The sequence below is a fragment of the Daktulosphaira vitifoliae genome, unplaced genomic scaffold (genome assembly GCF_025091365.1).
Source record: "Daktulosphaira vitifoliae isolate Bord-2020 unplaced genomic scaffold, ASM2509136v1 Scaffold_5, whole genome shotgun sequence".
Classification (NCBI taxonomy): domain Eukaryota; kingdom Metazoa; phylum Arthropoda; class Insecta; order Hemiptera; family Phylloxeridae; genus Daktulosphaira; species Daktulosphaira vitifoliae.
The window spans coordinates 30,744,230-30,762,343 of record NW_026099576.1 but is presented as its reverse complement, the minus strand read 5'-3'; the positions used below and the strand labels follow the sequence as shown (position 1 = coordinate 30,762,343).

At 26.2% G+C, this 18,114-nt stretch overlaps 1 protein-coding gene across 1 annotated transcript; it reads right to left on the bottom strand.

Annotated features, from left to right (window-relative positions):
* Positions 1-1,099: 1,099 nt before the first annotated feature.
* Positions 1,100-17,533, bottom strand: LOC126907294 (transcription factor Sox-9-B-like). The gene is made up of 5 exons (XM_050688463.1): positions 16,948-17,533; positions 9,779-9,925; positions 3,325-3,537; positions 2,494-2,663; positions 1,100-2,413 (listed from the first exon to the last, which is right to left on the bottom strand). The coding sequence occupies exons 1-5, from the start codon at positions 17,139-17,141 to the stop codon at positions 2,121-2,123; spliced, it is 1,017 nt and encodes a 338-aa protein (XP_050544420.1). The 5' UTR covers positions 17,142-17,533; the 3' UTR covers positions 1,100-2,120.
* Positions 17,534-18,114: the final 581 nt, after the last annotated feature.

Genomic DNA, 18,114 nt, shown 5'->3' with positions numbered 1-18,114 from the left:
AACTAATAGTTATTTAGCAAAGTTAATCTTACACTAGGTCTTTGATGGATAAAGGTTAAAAAATCGCCTATTTTAGAAACGAATTGCTATTTAAACTGATTTGCGTGTATATCTGAATATTAAAAACTTTTCAAATAAAACAAAAGTTTAGGTTTTCAATTCCACACGATAAAAATATACCATACCGTCATACATAATATATAAGGTACTACGTTATACATACACCAATGCTCGATTGGAACAAAGTAATTTTATGTTGTTTAATGATAAATGCAGTATTACAAGCAGAAACATTATTTACACGGACGGTTCTCGACAGACAATTTTTAACGAAGATAAATATGAAGAATTTAATGTACAAGTATGATTTTTCAATATACTTTTAAAGGTTTCTTTGAATGAAATATTGATTTTAAAATCATATTTCGTCCACAGAAATTTTCGAAGTAAAATTTGGCTCCGAATAAACACAGCTTTGTTTATCTTTCCAGTATTTTCCATTTAAAAATCGAGTACATAATGAAATAATATTTAAAAAAATCAATTATTAAATATAAATGATTCACATTACAGTTTACGATGAACATAAATAATTTAAAAATAAATGTGCATAAAAGTTACAATTTAAATCTAAATAATTAACAACACTTATTTAATAAAACATATTTTGAAAATTTCAAATTTAATAATTCAAAAATTTCGTTTATTATACTAATTGAACGGTAATTGCCATAGAAATATAATACATACATTAGTTACTTTATATTAGCCGTGTATTACAAAAATGGTTAATAAAATATTTCATTACGGACATCGAATGTTCTTTGATAATAAAAAAAATGTTCAAATTCTTACGATAAAATATGATAAAAATATCGAGTTTTATATAGGGTTGATAAAAAAACATATAAAAAAAATTACAGTTAAACCATAATTAAACAGTTTAAATTGTTCTATAAGACTAATATAAATTTTGAAATTACATTAAATATTAACAAATATCGTTATTGTATAAATCACAATTTGTTAATTTTAAACATATTTAAGCATTATATGTTTAAAACGTAACAACCCTGGTTTAATATAGATTTTTATTTAAATTAAATTATAATTAAATACTTTTTATAAATAACTGAGTATTTTATAATTTTTGAAAAATAAAAATTTATTTATATGTCAAAGTATTTTACTAATTTATTCGCAAAATAACATATTACTTGAAAGTGTAGCCAAAGTTTTTAAGAATATTTTCAAATCATTCAGGTACGTTGTTTTATAAGCAATGAAAGGCTCTTTTGATGTATTAAAATTTGAATTGCAATCTCTTACAACAAAATAAGTTATCAAATAAATATAAAAAAAATTAAAACATTTTCTTATCATATAGTTTATTATCAAAAAGTAAAATAAAATTCTCACGCCAATTATAGATTGTCAAAGTAAATCAATGAATGAAAAATTCAATAATGCACCGTCCGTGAAAATAACTTCATTGATAACATCATATTATTTAAAGAATTTGCTTCCCACAACTAGTGTGCTCCAATAGTAGCTTTGGCGATTCTCTTACCATCAAAGGTATTTGCTTATCTCAATAATATGCGGTGCGTAGGTGAACGGTTATTGGAGCTTAAGATTATTAAAGCAGTTAGATCGTGTGAACTCGGCTGGCGGTGTTGGTTTAATATAAACACAAAATAATAAAGTCTACAGTTGACGCTAATATCTTAGTAAAATATCGTTTTAATTTACATATTAAATAAACTCAAAACACATTCTAGTGTAGAAATAGTATGGCAAACGAGAATATTACATGAATTAGTTTACAAACATTTTAATTAATAAACATTACACAATAAAAATTTTTAATTATTAAAATAACATAAATAGTACCTTAAATATAAAAAAAATACTTTCTATTTCTTAACAATAATTATATAGTGTTCTTTTAAACAAATTAGTCCTTGCATATCAGTCAAGAGTAACCATTTAGGTACTGTTACATATAGTGTATTATATTGAATAGCAAAAATTGGTGTACCAAAGTGTTATTTTGTTTTATTTTTAATAGTGATAAAATTCATAAATATATTTTATTGAATTTATGAAATAAAAATCATTTAATTATAATTATTAACCATGTATTGATAATTTAGTGGTTGAAATGTGGGCTGGCATGCCGGAAAGTTTGACTTTCCGACAACATTACCATTACTGTTCGGTTGAAGTTCATGGTACCTGTTGTGGTGATAAAATTGTTCTTGGTCCGGCCATACTCCAGACGATGTGGACGGATACTGTCTCAGGTATTGATCCAGTTCTGAGTTATCTACCATGTCGGCACCTATAGCTTCGACAGCTGGTAGATCATCCATTCTACCGAAATCTAAACTATAATCTATAGCAGCCTCGGCTATAAAAAAATATAGTAAAATTAATTAATTTTACAAAAAAAATTTTATTTTATTTTCATCTAAGAAAATGATTGCTTACAATAAGTGTTATACGGAGTGTCACAATAACTGTTTCTTAGAGGTTTGGCCGGGTAATAATTAGGAGTAGTGGGTGGAGTCAACGGTCCAGATGGAGAACTAGAAGAACTGTTACTTATTGATGGTGAGCTAGAGTTAATTATTTCTTGTTTAATGATTCGGCTACTGTTGCTAAAAGAGTACATTTAAAATTTAAATCTGGATTCTATAGTAAAGACATATTATTAGGATTATGAACCTCAACATTTAAATATAGTATAAGTAACTAGTATAACTACTTATATAAACTTAAACACTAATCATAGAAATATTAATAATAATAATAATAATAATAATAACAATTAACTTATTAACTTATTAAACTTGATAAAGAATTCAATATAATTTTGGAATAGAATTAAAAATAAAAATGTTTTTAAACAAAATATTCTAATCAATAAGGCTGCGAATTATCTATATTTATACATTTTACTAAGTTAATTCGAACACATCATCAGCTAGTGAATATTTGTATTAATTGATTTGAAAACTTATTAATCTGTTTTTTACGATTTTATAGTTTGAGGGGGATTAGAGGATTAATTCTCCCTAAAACAAAAAAATATTTCTGCGTTAATATATAATCCTACAATAAAGTTGCATAAATTTGGTATCCTTCAAAGTAGTTCAAATAAAACTTATAAATACACATAATTCACAGCCCTTCTAATAAGATAACAATAAGTAAATTTTCTTATAATAAAATGATCAGTATCGGTATGCTAATAATGGTAAAAATTTTCGAGTTGTATGTTTTAAAGTTTTTAACATAAAAATTAATTTTCCATTTTACCTGGTGTTATGGCTAAGCTTTGTACGTTGGTTGTATTGTTGTTCACATTGATCATTTTTGTCTAGTTGGCATTTATCCTGAGATTTATTCACGTTTTTCGGTACTTTGCGCCTGCGAGGCTGATACTTATAATCAGGGTACCTTTTTTTGTGAATGACCCGAAGCCTATCAGCCTCTTCTATAAATGGCTTTTTGTCATTTTCGCTAAGTAATCTAAAATAAATTCAATCGCAAGTTAGTGTTTTATTATCATTAAATATTAGTTGTGTAGTTTAAGCTAAAAAAATAATTAGTTATATTAAAAGTTTTAAAATTTCAATTTGGAAATGAATGATGATTTTTTTTCTTATATAAAATAAAGTGCACTGTATAGAATTTGCATAGAAGTAGACATATATTGCCGAGTTCTAAAAAAATTAGAAATTTTTTTCTGGGGACGATTATCAAAAACATTTTAAAAGCTAATTCAAGATTTGTTAGCTTTTAAAATTTTTATTATACATACAAAAAATTATTGAAGCTTAGTTTAATTACAATTAAATTCATGTTGTAAAATTAATTTAATATATTGAATTGGGTAATTTCTATAGTATACCTACTTAGAGCTAAAATAAAACTAAATCTACAATAATCTAAATCTACAACTATTCTACAATTGAAATTTATTTTAATAATCTTATGGATTCTTCTTCTTCTAAATATATTTTCTTTTCCATTATAAATAAATTAAATATATAACTTTTTTTTTTTTTTGAAAGAGTTAAAACTCTAAGGTAAACACTCATTTTAAAATTCAAGAACAATACCATAAAACTCGTACAACTGCAGTTGGAAACTATCACTCACAATTATTTTTTCCCTAAATAAGCAAGAAATTATACTTGTTTTTTGGTTCAACTAACTTTATTGTTCATAAAAATGCCTCTATTAATAAATTTTTTTGCATTATTCGATTTATTTATTGTACTTTGACATATTCGTATCAAAATTGTTCAAAATATTTTGCTGGCTTTTTCATTATTTTTGAAAAATAGTGGAAGACTTAATATTAACTTTAAAAATATATTGTTTTCTTAATAGATAATGTGTGGCTTTTTTCAATCTACAGGGTCCATACGAGGGATATTATTAAAAAAATATTTTATACTGTCTATCTAGTACTGCTGGTGTTTAGTGTGAACACAATTGAAGAGGAAATCGTACGGTTTTAAAACATTAGTTAAATTACTAATAAAAATCAAACATATGTCCATTAATGTTTTACTTCCATATGTATAAGAATTTATACGAAATTGCAATTTTTTATTATTGGTGTTTTATTTATTTATCACAATGCATAGTTCTTTTTGTAAACTATTACCATGTTTTAAACACCTGTTGGCTGTTGTTGAATTCCGGGAGGGGTAGGTATATTATTACACTAATTTTCACATTTATATACACCCAAAGGGTTAACATAATATTAGGGGTTAAAAATGAACGGACAATTAAACGTACGTCCGATTTATCCCAGATGTTTCCCGGTGCTTTGGTGGTTTATACGTATAATCTATGACACTCCTCATATCATGTCATATCATTTTGTGTGTACATATGAATATGTACGTGTATTTGAGAGAGTTGTACAGTAATTAAGCGCGGGAGTGTCTCGCACTCTAGAGTACGACCTTTCCCATTTAAATAATAATATTTACGGTCCATTGCTAAGTTGAAGAGCTGAGTTAAAAAAAAAATAACTTCAGACAGAAATGCTTACTCGGCTACATCATTAGACGGAAGTATGAACACTATAGGGTTGAAATTTGCTATCGTATAACACAATATCCAACCTCAATATATTAAAACAATTAATAAAGCGAAAAATCCTGATTTTATACTAAATTAAAAAATTAATATATTATTTAGCCCATTTGATATATTTAAAAAAGTATAAATTGTTATGATTAAATGATAAACTAATTTTTTTTTTAAATGAAGAGTACTAGGGAAAATGGTAGTAGTCTATTTTTTATTTATTTTTTTATTTTATGGTTTGATTTAATATCCCATTAGCAGTAGCATTAAGTAATGAAAGTAGTGAGAAATGTTTTCATTTTGCTAATATTAGAGCGTCTTTTATTGTTTTACTACTAAAAGGATAGAAATTTATAACTTAGTTTTTGCTTTCATGAAAAATTTCCCAAATGGAATAGCACACTTTTCCCCTGCACTCTTAATATATTTACACACTCAAGTCTATGCCATTAGGAATCATCACTGAAGATTATGTTGCACTTTTCTATGTTATTAATATCATAATAAAAAACCCAGTACAGTGGGGTCACGGCAACGTTGCGCATAGTTGGGACAAGTGTAAATAATATCAGACAGTAATTCGAAACACTGTCAAACGAACCAAAAAAAAAAAACAAACAAAATATAAAAAAATGCTTCGAAATAAATCCGTAAATAATATTTAACTCAGAGAAAGAATTATTGAGTTATTTCAAAAACAATATAAACTCCTATTCCTTAATTATATCCTGATTACATTATTTTATGATTCAAAAGTACGATACATGAATAAATACTTATTATAATAATTAATTTTAGTATTAAATTGATATTTAAAAATTTATTATTATGATTTTTATGAAAAAATTATAATAATTTATAAAGTTGTTGTATACAGAATGATTCTTTTAGTCTTGACCACTTGATTTCTCTTAAAATAATAATTATATTCGGAAAATTATTTTCGGTAATTTTTAATTTTATATATTTTTTGATTTATTAATTATTAAGTTTCTTTTAATTCATTAAATATACATTACATAAGACTTTGTTTTTTTTAATAGCAACATACATATCTAACTATAGTTTATATAAAAAAAAAAATTATTTAATTAAAAAAATACTGATCGAAAACAATTTTAGAAATCAAACTTTAGAAGTTGACATTTTAAAATAAAAAGTGAAGGAACAGCGGGACAGAGTAATGCATAATGATAAAAATAACATAATTTACACTTCACCTCCATTCCTTATTTTGAAATAGTTATAACTTCCGAAATATCGGGTAAAAAGTTGTCATCAACCAGTCATTTCTTAATTAGATAATTTTTAATTTCATAATCAGGTAAAATACTTAGGTACCGTTTAAAAAAAATAAGTTGACACCCTTAAAAAGATTTTAAATATAATAATAAATCGAGTGGCTTTAAAGTAATCACTCTGTATTTTGTTACCTCAATTTAGAATAAGCCATTGATAGCATTTTTTTTTTGTGAAAGGGCAGCTTCGTTTCTTTTAATATACTATATATATAAATAATATAATTCATTTTTTTTAAATTTATGACAGTTTTAAATTTAAAAAAATGTCAAAATTTACCAATTTTATAAATTGTAATTTTTTTGGAGATTTCCCACATTTACAGATAACGAGAGATCTTTTTTCAATTTTTAAGGGCAATTCCTTCAACTAGATACAATTTGTGATCTTTTGACGTATCGTTGAAAGAAATGTGTGTGTGTATACAGCAGCTATTTAAATTTGTACTTAATTTTTGATATAAATAACGCAAAGGAAGATGCTATAAATATAATATAAGAAAAAACAAATATATGAGGGTAAAAAAATATATAATTAATGCCGAGAATTGAATACATAAACTATGGGTGTTTATTTCAGAGGGATTAGCGATGATAAATTAATTTCTACCCGAGTGGCTTACCATGTTGCAAATAATGGGTTTAATTATTTTTACTTATAACGTCTATTTGTTTTGTATAATAATACTTCCACAACAGTTTAATTTATACAAATATTTATAAAAAAAATATATATATATTTAACTTAATTTTTTCAGTCCCAAAGGAATGACCTTAAAAGTACTCATTATTATATATAATATTTATAGTTATATTGGATATTACTGAAGCATGACAATAGTTATTCAAAGCTAGTTTTTTTCTCTCAACGCTTACTAAAAAAAATTGTATCTACTGGCAGACGATACATGTTTACTTCTTTTATTTATATATAATTGACGACAAAAGTACGTATTTTTCAAATCGCAAACAGTGCAATTAAATATAACGATTTGTATATGTCTAATACAACATAAGTTCCGGAAAAACGTGTGCCAAAAACGGGTCCTCTAATGTTTCATTACACGAATCGTATGGCGAAAAGATTTATTTGTGGCAATTATCCAACACGCTAAAGAGACAACTGAATACACCTGAAAACAGTAGTCTACCCTGTGCACATAGTAAACATTTAGGGCATTAATTCGTAATAAAATGATGTATAGAAAAAGAAATGTTTTATAATGTTTATAAAAATACCAGCTTATATAGTAAGTCACGACGCAAACCGAAACTGCTAACATTAGGCGATCAATTCTTAAGGGGATATTTTAAAAATTACGTTCCACGTTGGTCAGCAGTATACGTCCACGTGTGTATAATATTTTGTGCTGAATTATAAACTGATCACTGATTTTATCTAAAATGATCTTTGTATTAAATGTACCGCAGAAACTACACAAGAAATAAAAATAAAATAATAACGAAATGAGCGTCTGAATAAAAAAAAACATTAACGTGTGCATTTATAAATCGTTAAGTCTGGAAAATAAACTAATGGAAATTTTTGTTTTAAGAAAAACTTAATGATATAAAAAATTTAAATAACAACTATCAGCAGATTTTTTCAAAATATTTATTAATGTTCAAAGTACTTTCTAAAAACTATTACTAGGTAGGTGCCCAATTTCCACCGATTCTTTTTAATGATAATCTAATGATTAACATAAGTGATTTATTTCATTTTTTCATAGAAACTTTGCGCTTCAAAAATATTTGTAATTGCTTTGATGTGTTTTTCAATCAAAATAATAATTATTTATTGATTATAATCAGTAATTATCATACTAACATTGCTAAAAGAACAACAAATAGATATTATTTATTTCTATCTTTGTAGAAATACGAATGGTGTTTCTACAGGTATTCAATAATTAAGGAAACGTATTTCTATTGTTCTCATTGTTTGTAAGAATTGAACCATTTCTTTACTTACTAAACACCCTGTAAAAATGTGTTTACGTTGAAAATTTGTTTAAGTCAAAGTATTAGTGATTAAGATGACTGATTAGGAACTATAAATATATTTTATTTTACCATTCAAATAAATACGAGACTTCAAAATTAATACCTATTTAAAACACAAGATCGTAATGAAAAATTATAATATTTTATGCATTTTTTTCTTTAAAATTATTATTATTTCATATACCTATGAAAATACTTATTTCTTCATACTATTGTAAGATATTTAAAACACAAGGAAATAAATAATAATAATGAGAACATATTAATACTACATATTTTAAATAAGAAATATTTATTAATACTATCCTTAAAGGCAATATCATGATGTAAAATATTGATGCCTCCTTCTACAATTTTACTTTCAAATTTTTGATCACCGGGATGCTAAGCCATCGAGCATATAACAACAGTGCCTCAGTACTTCATTCTCCCGAAAATGTTTTTTTTAACTAAATTCTGAACTTTTCTGAGTAATTTGGCTTAAGTAATAAAAACAGACTCTAAAAATTATATCATCTCCTCACAGATCTGTTTAAGTTGTCTTTACAACAACGCCATCCTAACCCTCTAATTTTAATGGATCCATTGAAAAAAATATATAATCAACAATATTTTTATTTTTAAATCAATCATATTTTTGTTAATGGAACTAAATATTTGTTTGCATTATACATTTTTTATTTTACTAAAAAAAATGTTTGTTTAACCAACAAAAAAATTGTTTTGCTTGTATATTAACAATAAAATTGATGATACAACTAAGGTTGTTTTTTTCATTATAGTTATCGTAGCGGGTGGTTTTTTTAGTGTAGTTATGGTGGCGGTTGGTTTTTTCGGTTATCTGTAACCAAAATCAATGAATCAATTATAAAAATACATCTTCCCCTTTTTAAATTACAAATAATTACTTTAATTATTATTTACAATTTGAATTCGTAACTAGATATTTTACAATTACTATAGAAAAAATTATAATAAAAAATTTTTTCGTAAGTCAATCAACGGAATCATACTTTCACCATTATTTAGTTATGAACACAAATACCCAACCCTCGCTCCATATCCTCTCTAAATATTGTAATAATTGTTACTCAATAACTCCTACAATTGATATCGATCCATCAGAATTGTTGCTAAGGAATAGACTAACAATGACTATTTTAAAATATTTTATTTTTTCTAATTAGTGGCAAATGATAAAAAATTTACTTAATACGTAATCTAAAAAGATAATAATTAATAAAAAATTTTTAACAAAATGATAAATGTATCAAGTTATAGCTAATGGGGAATTTCCCCTACTAAGCGTTAATTATTATACTTATGTCGATACTAAATAAAATACAAGATCTTACCTCCAAAGTTGTCCAAGCGTTTTACTGAGCTCGGCGTTGTGAAGTTGAGGATACTGATCGGCAAGTTTGCGACGGGCAGCTTGAGCCCACACCATAAATGCATTCATGGGCCTTTTTACATGGGAATTCTTCTTTTCGGAAGGTGGCCTAAAAACAAAAATTATGAGTAATAGAGTAGAGTAATTTGAAATAGTTTTCAATATAATTTAGCATTAAATATTATTAATATAAATATATTTATGGATATATTTAATTTATGTAACTTCGATGCATAGTTGAGAATGTATTTTTTTTATTATGTCATGTATTTTTTGTGTGTACCATTAAAATACGACAAGTGCTGTGAAAGTAAAATGATACTTCAAAAATCACATCTAGTTGAATCTTTTAGCGCCATAGTTTAGAAAAATTTCTCTCGATTTTCACAAAAAAGGGAAATGTCACAAAAAATTACAAAATAGTTGATAATGATATACTTGGTTTTCACTTTATGTTGAAATCTAATGGATCATAACGAAATTGTCAGTTGATAATATTTTAAATATTGACCTTGATAACTAAACATTTTTTTTTAAATCCAAATATTAACCAAAGTACTGAGAAGCTTAAACATTATGTCAAAATATTATTTTCAATTTTTGATAATGTTCCATAAAACCTGCATTCTTAAAACGCATGTTAAATTAAAGCTAATATAATGAAAAAATAAAAACTATTCAAGACATAATTTCTACAATTTATCAGCTAATTAGTCAAAATATCATATATATTTCAGTAAAAATGATCGACTATGGAGTGTTTTTAATAGCAATGGAACGTTTACATTATTGAAAACTAAATAACATAAAATATTTTCTATGTACTATAAGACTAAAAGAAAAATGTTCTGACAATTTTTTATCAATGGAAATTTTCTGTTTTTACAAGAAATTTTTACTTAGCTATAATTTTTTAAAATACACAAATTTCAATGAAATTTTTATCAGTGAAAGACAATTATATATTTTTTATTGTGTGTTTTATAAAAATCTTATAAACAGTCTAGCACACGAACTATTATAACTCAACAACATACGTACACACATTTTTTTTTATTCAAATGTTAATAATGTTCCGTGACGTCTGCGTCTTTTAAACCTAAGCCAAATTAAAGCTTAAATAATTTACTTTAAAATTAAAAAATAAAATATCCTGATTAAGATAGATAATCCTGATTTAAGAAAACTTTTCATTTTTATGTAATGGATGGCGAAGTCAATATTTGTGAATTTTTCTTTAGAATCTTTTAATTTTTCTAGTCATTATTTATAAACAATCACATTGAAGAGTTTTATGCTAATAACGTTAATCACTGTCAAATTCAATGTGTACTGGTTGTATTAAGCTGAGTCCCGATTGAGTTGCGCTTTTTAACTTCTTAACGAATATATTAATCCTATTAAACTTTTTGTTCGAAAAATTGTCAAATGTGTTTGATAATTATAAAAAAACCAACCCCTCAAAAACAATTAGGAACCTAGATCTTAAGTACTAGATATCCTTTTATAACTAATTAGCTGTAGAGAGTGTATTTTTAAGAAAATGTTTCATTATTCACTTCAATGAAAATAATAACTTCACTTAGTAATTATTTTCGTTCTTTGGAATAAATATCCTTACCCCCTTAATATTTTCCTTGCTCAGGAATGAAAGTTATTTTAGCTTCGATGCGAAGCGGAGAAGGTATTAATTTTACTATGATGTGTTTTTTTTTTTTTTTATGTCTGTTGCCACTTTTTCTCAGCTCTCACTGGACCGATTTCTTTCAAAAATACGTCAAAAGATCACAAATCGTATCTAGTTGAAGACATTACCCTTAAAAATTGAAAAAAATTCCCTCGTTCCCCGCAAATGGGGGAAATATCCAAAAAAATTACAAATTTAAAAATCGCTAATTTTCGAAATTTTTTCACTTTTTTTTCTTAAAACTTCCATAACTTTTTGAAAAATCAACAAATCAACATAATTTTTTTTTATACTAAAACCTTAGATATTTACCTTTCATTTGATATCATTTTTTTGAAAATCTATCACTTAACCTGCTCATTGGGGGGGATTTAAAATGGCAACTTTTTTACAAAAATTAATTTTTTCAACTTAATTTTTGAAAATGTTCCGGAAAGACTGCGTCCTTTAAACATATATCAAATTAAAGCTTATTTTATGTACTACAAAATGAAAAAAAAAAATTTGTCCCGACACTTTTTTTTCTACATTTAAACGGCTGCCGTAGTTAAAAAAACACTATTTTTGTGTTAAAATTTTCGATTTTCGATTTTAAATTTTCAACTTAAAAATGCTATAACTTTTTGAAAAATGTATATATCAGCACAAATTTTTTTTTTCTAAATACATTATAAGTACATCTTTCATTTGACATACTTTTTATTAAAATTGGACAATTTCCCCTTATATAGGGGGCGTTCAAAACTTAAAATATTGTAAAAAACATAGATCTTTTTCAACTGAACTTTTGAAAATGTTCCGGAAATACTGCGTCCTTTAAACATATATCAAATCAAAGGTTATGTTATATACTATCAAATGAAAAAAAAAAATTTGTCCCGACATCTTATCTTCTATGTGCAAATGGCTGTCGAAAATTTAAAAAAAAATGTAATGTTTGCGATAAAAATTACATTTTATCGGGATGTTTTTTGTACTTAAAACTGCCATAACTTTTTCAAAAATGAACAAATAAAAATAATATTTTTTTGTATTGAAACCTTAGATATTTCCCTTTCATTTGATATAATTTTTTTTGAAAATCTAACACTTATTCTGCTCACTGGGAGGATTTAAAATAGTAACTTTTTTACAAAAAATAACTTTTTCAACTTAATTTTTGAAAATGTTCCGGAAATACTGCGTCCTTTAAACATATATAAAATTAAAGCTTATTTTATGTACTACAAAATGAAAAAAAAAAATTTGTCCCGACGATCTATCTTCTATACGCAAATGGCTACCATATTGAAAAATATACTATTTTTGTATGATAATTATGGGTTTTGTATTTTATTTTAATAGAAGTTGATGTTGCTTTTGCAATTATCCATCAATTTTTTAAAATTAAACACTATCTACAGATTTGCATCGAAGCGTTTCTTATGATAGTGATTTTAATCACTGTCAGATTAAATCTATACTGGACCCTACTATGCAATGTCTCCACTATGCCACGACCCCACTGTGCTATTTATTTTATAATTATTTTTAAAAAATGAAATTTGTGAATTTTTATGAAAAATTTGTTCAATATATTTCTAGTAAAACTATTTTCTTAAATAGTTATGTTTTAACACATTCGTATTTTCTTAAAAATAAAATATTTGTTTTCTAAGTTGAACGAGTTAATATGGAAATTTTGTAGTTTATTAATATTTCTCGCGTCATAAAAATTGTTTTATGGCATTTCTTATTTTTAAATTGTTGTTTCAAAATAGTATACACAACCTACAGGTTATACTAAAACGATCTTGTCAAACCTACGACCCCGATATGATCTTACCCCGAATGATTTATGAGTCTCTAAGAATTTTGGTATACATCCAAAACGCACATATTTCCCAGTCGTAGTTAAATCGACGAATGTAAATGTCCTTAATTAATTTGTGTAGACGTTTTGCTAATGACGTGTTGATCATATACACGAAATTAGACACTTCAGTGATTTCAAAAACATAATGTTCATAAACTGTAAAATTCCCAAGAATGAGCGCAAGTACTTCTAAATGCGTGTCGTCGCTAAAAAGAAATATTCAAGTTATGCTTTTCCAATTTTAAACAACAAGTATAATAAGAATCGAAAATTCCTATAATTGAATAATACAAATATTAATTAAAACTTCAGAGAAAAGCTCTTGGAAGGGTCAATAAACTGCCCTGGCTTAACCAGAATGAACGATTATTATACGTAAGCACTTTCTACTAATTAAACTCGTCTTAGATTAAAGTTCTACTATATTATCGGAATGCGTAATGATGATTAATTGTCCATCGATTATGGCGAATACTATTGAATTAATACTAATTTTATATATAATAATCCCTCAAAGTCTAATTAATTTTTTCTACGGCTTATTGCGTCCGTTTGCCCTGAATTTATGGTTTAATTATACATTTTATATATTTAAAAATATAAGATATTTGTAAAAATTGTTAATCGAAATTATTTATTGATCACATAATTATTTCATAAATGTAAACAAATAATCTATTTATTGAAAATCGTGTCTTTCATTATCTACTTATCTATAAATGGTGAAAATAAATTATAAATATATTGAAAAGAAAAATTATTATTGTAACTTATTAATAAATTCTAAGGAATCAATAAAAGTATAATTTACATTAAGTAACAGGAGTTAATGAAAAATGTAAATGTATTCCTAGGAAAGAAATAAGTATTTTCAGAAATACTATGCTACTTTAGTATGTTAATAGAGTCGATTCTATACAACGTCTCAGGTTCTATCAAGTTCTACTAAATTGTTGATCATTTTCGAAATGTGTCCGAAAATTGGCATTAAATAAAATGTCATTTTTCTACAAGATTGAGAACAATGTTCAAACAATATTAATGGATAGTGAAATTTGGCAAAACATAAGACATTGGACTTTGATTATCAATTAAATTAAATCTCAATTAAAACCGAATAATTAACACTGTTTTCGATGGGTAATACTAAATTATGTAGTTGATATTAACAGAATATCACAATAAACAACATAATTCAATACATCTAAAGTGAATTCTTCGTCTTATAAATCGACTCGGTTTAAAAAGTAGTTGCCCATGAAAATTTTTCAAAAAAAGTCCTGCACGTTATTCTTAATGAAAATCCGTTCTATACAATGCGATTATTGGATCATTTACGATTGGTTCATAAGTGTAATGTCTAAACAAAAATTAGCTGAGTCTTGTGCGTTTGAAATATTGATCCTCATGACGCGACACAAGGCAACAGATAAAATTAACAAATATTTTACAGTTTTTTTCTTTTACTATTCGATTTAGATATTTTGTGTTTGGAATTTCGTGGGCGTCGTTCACAAAGACCGCTATCAGAAGTTATATGCTGAATCTATTTTTTTAAATGTTCATAACATACGAAAATGTCGTATTTTATTCAAATGCAAGAAGAGATATAATGGCCTATATCGCATTGGGCTTTGAATATACGCAGCTGGTATCTTAGTTAGCAACTTCCGGTCGTTTCTTATCTTCCGGTAAAATGAACATAAACATAATAAGAAAAAATACACCGCTAATGTTGCAAGCGAGTTAGCATTATTTTGTTCCGCTGAATACTATACCACTATTAATGAGTATTTATTAAAAGATAAATCGAACTTTGTTTTTAAATACATTTTACCAAGTTTAGTTGAATTTTTAAATTTTAATATACTTTACAATAAATTAACGGGAGAAAAATCCAAAATAAGCTTAAAGTTCAATAAACCAATAACAGCGCTAGCTATAGGATGGCTGATGGAAAAGTATTAAATGAATAAATAAATAAGATATTAAATAAATAGGATATTAGAGTGAAAAATCAAAGTGCATAGGGAAATAAGTTAATCATAAACTAAATTCTGTATTCAGTTAATCGCTAAGATATATTGTACTCTAGTGTAGTAACTCGAAATTTGTCAATTTTGAGTTACTTGTTTATACATGTCTTTTTAAGGTAAAAATACACAGTTTCTTTTTAAGGTAAAAGCATATTGCTGTATCTATAAATGAATGAATGCGTAATAGTAATAAATAATATTGTTTTTCAATAACAGAAATGACTAACTCGTGCCATTTATTAGTACGATATATTTTGAATTACTACGCTAGAGTACTCGCAGTACGGTATGCAATATGCATTTTTTATTGAAAGAAAAGTCAATAAGTTATATGGAAGCTCAAAATCTTGATGAATATTTTTTATATCACTTTCATTAATGAACCTAATCAGAAAAATTATATTTAAATTTGTTTTATTTGAAACACGTTATGTTTGAAAAAATATTTTAATGTTTTTGGGCGTTTAATAACTACAAAATCCTCAACTAATTACATGCAACTTCTTAGTTTAATTTAAAAAACATTTGCGGTTAGTTAACAAGTTATTACTTGTTTAATGTTGAGCGATTTAATTTGTTCTGAATTAAAGCTTAGTGAATGTTAGGTTAATATATACCTACATCATGAGGTATTCAGTAATAATTTTTCGATGTGTACTTCAAGAACTTGTGATAATATACGAATAGACATACAGATAGTAATGACTATTGATGGGAGATGTCATTTATAAATCCCCGGGGAGTGTTGAAATAAACACATAAATCGAAAAATTAAAAAAAAAAAAATGGTTTTTCAGTAACAATCAACAGAAAATCGGACAGGGTCCAGATTAGAGTGATATAAATCTATACTTGTGTCAAGCAGAATATTACGGCTACTTTCTTCTCGAGTAATAATTAATCTATATAGTCATTTTGAAAATCATTTTCTCATCTCATAAGTTATATCGGCCAATACTTCAAAATAACTGAATACAAAAAATATCTATTGATGAACTTAATAACAAAAATTATTTATCAAAGTAAGAAAACGTTTTACCGTATCTGTGAAATTCATTCAAAAGAGTTATAACCTTAACGCGTAAGTAACTAATTTCGGGTTAATAATAGGAAAGAAATTATGTCTACTAACCGTGTTAGGAATTTATGTAGAAATCAAATTTGTATTTAAAGGGGTAATTTTTCACGTTGGCAAACAAATACGGTTTAATTTTCAATGTTATTGTTTATTAACGAACAGAATCAATAAGTAAATTGCATGGCAGTTGTTTTCAATTTAAAATATTATTGTCAAAACTGGAACGCGATCATGTTTTAACTGGAAACTTTAAATCGTACAAAATTGAATAATCTCGTAAAACGCGCACAGAGTTTTTTTATTGCAGTGTAATTTATTTACGGTTAATATTGACAATTAAGAGATAGCTTGCGCTATATTTTTTGTTGTCACACAAAGTTTATCCATAATTCTTTTTACTTAGTTAGTTAGTGCATTATTATTATAAAAATGTCTTTGAACGAGTCACTTAGAAACACTTAAATGGAAAACTTACTTAGCTGCTACCGGAACTAATGTCCAGTCATATCCTTGCAAGACTTTGCTGACGGCGTCGTTTATTTGTGCGTTGTCTTTTAGAGCTTTGTTCATTGCCGCTTTGGCTGCCGCCGTCACACTTGCTGCCGCACTAGCCGTAATCGTTACCACCGGTTTTCCGGACGGACCCGGTTTCACTAGACTTTCTTCCATATCAACAGTTGATTTTGACTGATAATAATTCAATTAAAAAAATTGTCTCCACTAAAGTTCTCCAAACACCACAATCACAAAATATACCAATTAAACAGTCGACTATTCGAACTAGCAGAAACAAGAGGAAAAGACGTACTGACGTCTAGAGATCTAGCCGTTCGTTTACTCCCCGTAGATCTTATCACCGCAACGTTAGTAGATCTCTTTTTCTCCCACTGCGTGTGCTGGACCAGGCGGAGCGTGACAAAAGTCCCTAGTCCCCTCTCGAGTAATTATACCGAGAGTTTAAACGGTCCGTTTAAAATGATAGTATATGTGAGTATTTTTTTAATTTGAAGACTAGAGTAAAAAATTATCTTCGGGTAACTAAAATAAATTTCGTAAATGTTACACTCGCTCAAACAACCAAGAAAATACTTAAAGTGGATAAAGATACAGATATTCCTAATTTCCAATATTTTATTTTTAAATAAACGGAAGCGTAACAAAAATATTCAATATTATTGTTTTCTTTTTCAAAATTACTTTTGACTCGGTAGAATTAAATAATTTATAAAAGAGTAAATTTAAAACACGTGCATGACTCAGGGTGATTTATTCTTGTTTTCATTTATATAGTACGGCGTTTAAAGTAAAATTGAATAACTATGTTTAAAAAAGTATAACATTTAAGTTACACTTTAATGGCGTTACTTTTATACAACGTCATAAATCAGTAAAATATTTTATTTTATAATAAAAACTATACCCCATTAGGGAAATGTGTGAATATAATTTAGGCCTTTTTTAGCAATTTCAAAATTTTGTAAGCACACCATCGTATTTTATTTTTACTTTATGCGTTAAAATCAGTCGAGGATATTTGCGTAAAGCCAAATCTTATATTAATAAACAAAAAGGCAAAAGTACACTTTTGAAAATATCAAATTATAATCGAAATTCGCATTAATTCAATGAAAAATTATTTAAT

What these genes read in the sequence shown, in the direction of transcription:
- LOC126907294 (XM_050688463.1), bottom strand. Translation starts at nt 17,141, where the DNA reads ATGGAAGAAAGTCTAGTGAAACCGGGTCCGTCCGGAAAACCGGTGGTA. An exon ending in TTAGTTCCGGTAGCAGCTAA is followed by an intron (nt 9,926 to 16,947) that starts GTAAGTTTTCCA and finishes TTTTGTTTTTAG; the next exon opens with GCCACCTTCCGAAAAGAAGA. An exon ending in ACGCTTGGACAACTTTGGAG is followed by an intron (nt 3,538 to 9,778) that starts GTAAGATCTTGT and finishes AATTTATTTTAG; the next exon opens with ATTACTTAGCGAAAATGACA.